This window comes from Penaeus vannamei, chromosome 30 (assembly GCF_042767895.1).
Source record: "Penaeus vannamei isolate JL-2024 chromosome 30, ASM4276789v1, whole genome shotgun sequence".
NCBI classification, from domain to species: Eukaryota; Metazoa; Arthropoda; class Malacostraca; order Decapoda; family Penaeidae; genus Penaeus; species Penaeus vannamei.
The window spans coordinates 17,644,130-17,647,015 of NC_091578.1; the positions used below are offsets into that span (position 1 = coordinate 17,644,130).

Genomic DNA, 2,886 nt, shown 5'->3' on the forward strand with positions numbered 1-2,886 from the left:
TGAATCAATTTGCCGTCTTTCCAATTCAGCTGATGTCACATAAGTGAATAAAACAGGCATTAGATTCTCTGGCGTATCTAACGTTACGTCTATGCTCATTAATACTTATTTCAAAAGCTCTACCTATGTAAAATTTCGGGCTGTCCTTACAAGGAATTGTGCCTGGAGAGGCAAACCTAAAGTATTATGTAACGCGTTCGGATATACAAAAACAATGAAAGTGTTTGTGCTTGTGTACACACACACACACACACACACACACACACACACACACACACACATATATATATATATATATATATATATATATATATATATATATATATATATATATATATATATATATATATGTATGTATGTATATATGTATATATATATATATATGTATATATGTATATATATATGTATATATATATATATTGTTACAAAAAGTGTACTATAAGAATGTAAGTGTGTTTGTGTTCGTGGCAATGAAAAGCCCGCCAAAATATGTGTATGCTCGGGGCGCCGAAAAGCCCGCCAAAAACGCGCCGTTGCGTGATTGGCTGCCTGCAAGGCGGGACGAGAATCCGGCGTCGTGATTGGCTGCCTGCAAGGCGGGACGAGAATCCGGCGTCGTGATTGGCTGCCTGCAAGGCGGGACGAGAATCCGGCGTCGTGATTGGCTCCGAGAAGGGAGTGGCGGGCTGTTCGAGACGAGATCTGGGAGAGCGAGGACGGTCCGTGACGGTAGCTGCGATCTCGATTGTGTTGCTCTCTCTAAGGTGGACACATAGACGAAATTATGGTGATTAAGTTGTGCCTGTGTGTGTGAGGTGACCGTTTTCCTTGGAGATTTACTGTAAATAAACTTTGTGGCACGCCAATAAACCGTGGATTGCTACCTGTTTGTCCTTCACCCCGCCAACTCCATTCAGTGCCCTGAATAAGAAAACACTCGTCAAAGGCTGCTCACCGAACCCAGTGGGACAGTGCGTTACGTAACAATATATATATATATATATAGTACAATGTAACGCGATGAACAATACCTATCAAAACATTTGTATGTTTAGTTGACATAATGCTTTATTGCGTTCGTCTGTTTTGATTGTGGCAATGCATTTGTCTTACATTTTGCAGCTTGTGGGAGGTCGAGGCCGAGGTCAAGGTAGTTGTTGGTGTATCCGTGTTCACCTCGATGCTGCAGTTCGTACGTGTACACTGGGACTTGGTCAGCCATCAGCATAGTGAGCATATCATGCGGCACAGAGAAATAGCCATCGGTAAACATCTGAGTAAAGACAGGAATTGCTGTTTGACTTACGCAGAAGCTTAAGAGGATATGAAATGAGTGTCTTAGATATGACATAATATATCTCCTTTAAATGATGCAAGGATTTCATATGGTCACGTATTCATGTGAACCACTGGAAACGAGAGCACCAGCGGACAAAAGAGGCAGTAGAGCAGCGGAACTCCCGTACCTGAGTAACATTATCAACGTTCTCCTTTCCGAGGTTGACGCCTCCGAGGTAGTAGTCATAGATCGCGGCGGCGGTGCTAAGAGGCTCCTCGTCGTCGAATAACCCGAGGCTCACGGGACCCGTCATCTCGAAGTTGCTCTCCAGGCTGTTTATCAAGAGCCGGTCAGCATACATCTCTGCCGACAGTAAGCTTCTGATATCGTTTTGAAGGCAGTGAATGAAAGCTATTAAAGGCTGGAAGGCATGTTTTGCTTCAAAGCCCGATGTAACAGACTCACCGACGGACTGCAACGCCATCTCGTTGGCGTTGATCCCCATGATGACGGGGACGCGGTGGAAGCGCCCTTCGCGGACCAGCGTCACCGGCTCGTCGGGTAGGAACTCGCCGTCCACGCGGGGAGCGAAGGTGAAGGGCTGGACATTCCATTCCTACGAGGGAAGGGGAGGGAGCGTGAGAATGGGAGAGGATTGCCGAAAGAAAAAGGATAACGAAAGAGAGAGAAAAACGGAGGAGCAATAGAAAGAGATCGGGTGAAAGGTCAAGTTAGTTTTTTTTTTTTTCAAGATTGCACTAAGATATTGGTGAATGTGAAATAATGTGACTGCGAAGTGAGCCACTAAGAACGGGAACCGCGAAGACCAAAAGCGATAGAATCTGTGACGGTCAAATTAAAGTCAAACACACAAGCAAATTCTTAGTTCGCATTAGAATTCAAGAAGAAAAGGCATCCGTTTGAAGTCCTTGAAAACGACGTTCTTCAATAAAGACAGACTTACAAAGAAGGTGAAGTACATTTCGTCCAGCAGGTGGAAATTGACAGACTGCAGACACGTCACGAGCAATTCGCTTGGCTCTATAGGGCAGTCAAACCTGCAGGCAGAGGAACCATGTATTACAATCATATACTAAAGTCTAAGTCTCATTGTTTCTGTATAGTAAGATTCGCTAGACTCACCGAGCGGCGATATTCTGTGCTGCTTGCAAGAAGTTCCTTCCTCTGGCGAAGGGGCAGAGGGAGGAGCCGCTCTGAAGAATGGCAGCGTGGAACAGACCTGGCGGGTACAGGCAAGGTCTGGGTCACCTCGATTGAAAGAAGAGTCGGGACTGTCCTAGTCAAATGTAGGGTATTGCATCATAGTAACAAATAGGATTCCCCCCCATACACACACACGCATATATATGTGTGTGTATATATATATATATATATATATATATATATATATATATATATATATATATATATATATATACATATGACACACGCACACAGGTACGTATATATATATATATATATATATATATATATATATATATATATATATATATATATATATATATATATATATATATATATATATATGTATATACACATATATACACACACATATATATATGGCACACACACACGCACACAGATAT

The 2,886-nt window shown here is 42.6% G+C and overlaps 1 protein-coding gene across 2 annotated transcripts in view; it reads right to left on the reverse strand.

The window, feature by feature from the left end:
• LOC113807436 (venom carboxylesterase-6) overlaps window positions 1-2,886 on the reverse strand; it is a 65,053-nt gene that overhangs the window by 1,366 nt on the left and 60,801 nt on the right. The window contains exons 7-12 of one of the 2 annotated variants that reach the window (XM_070143108.1): window positions 2,423-2,519; window positions 2,244-2,337; window positions 1,745-1,895; window positions 1,467-1,642; window positions 1,114-1,273; window positions 422-921 (exon numbers count right to left, since the gene is read on the reverse strand). In XM_070143108.1, coding sequence (XP_069999209.1) covers window positions 914-921; window positions 1,114-1,273; window positions 1,467-1,642; window positions 1,745-1,895; window positions 2,244-2,337; window positions 2,423-2,519 — 686 coding nt within the window. In that variant the 3' untranslated portion in view covers window positions 422-913. Of the gene's footprint in view, window positions 1-421; window positions 922-1,113; window positions 1,274-1,466; window positions 1,643-1,744; window positions 1,896-2,243; window positions 2,338-2,422; window positions 2,520-2,886 lie in introns of those variants that run through there. The other variant, XM_070143107.1, reaches the window with a different exon arrangement.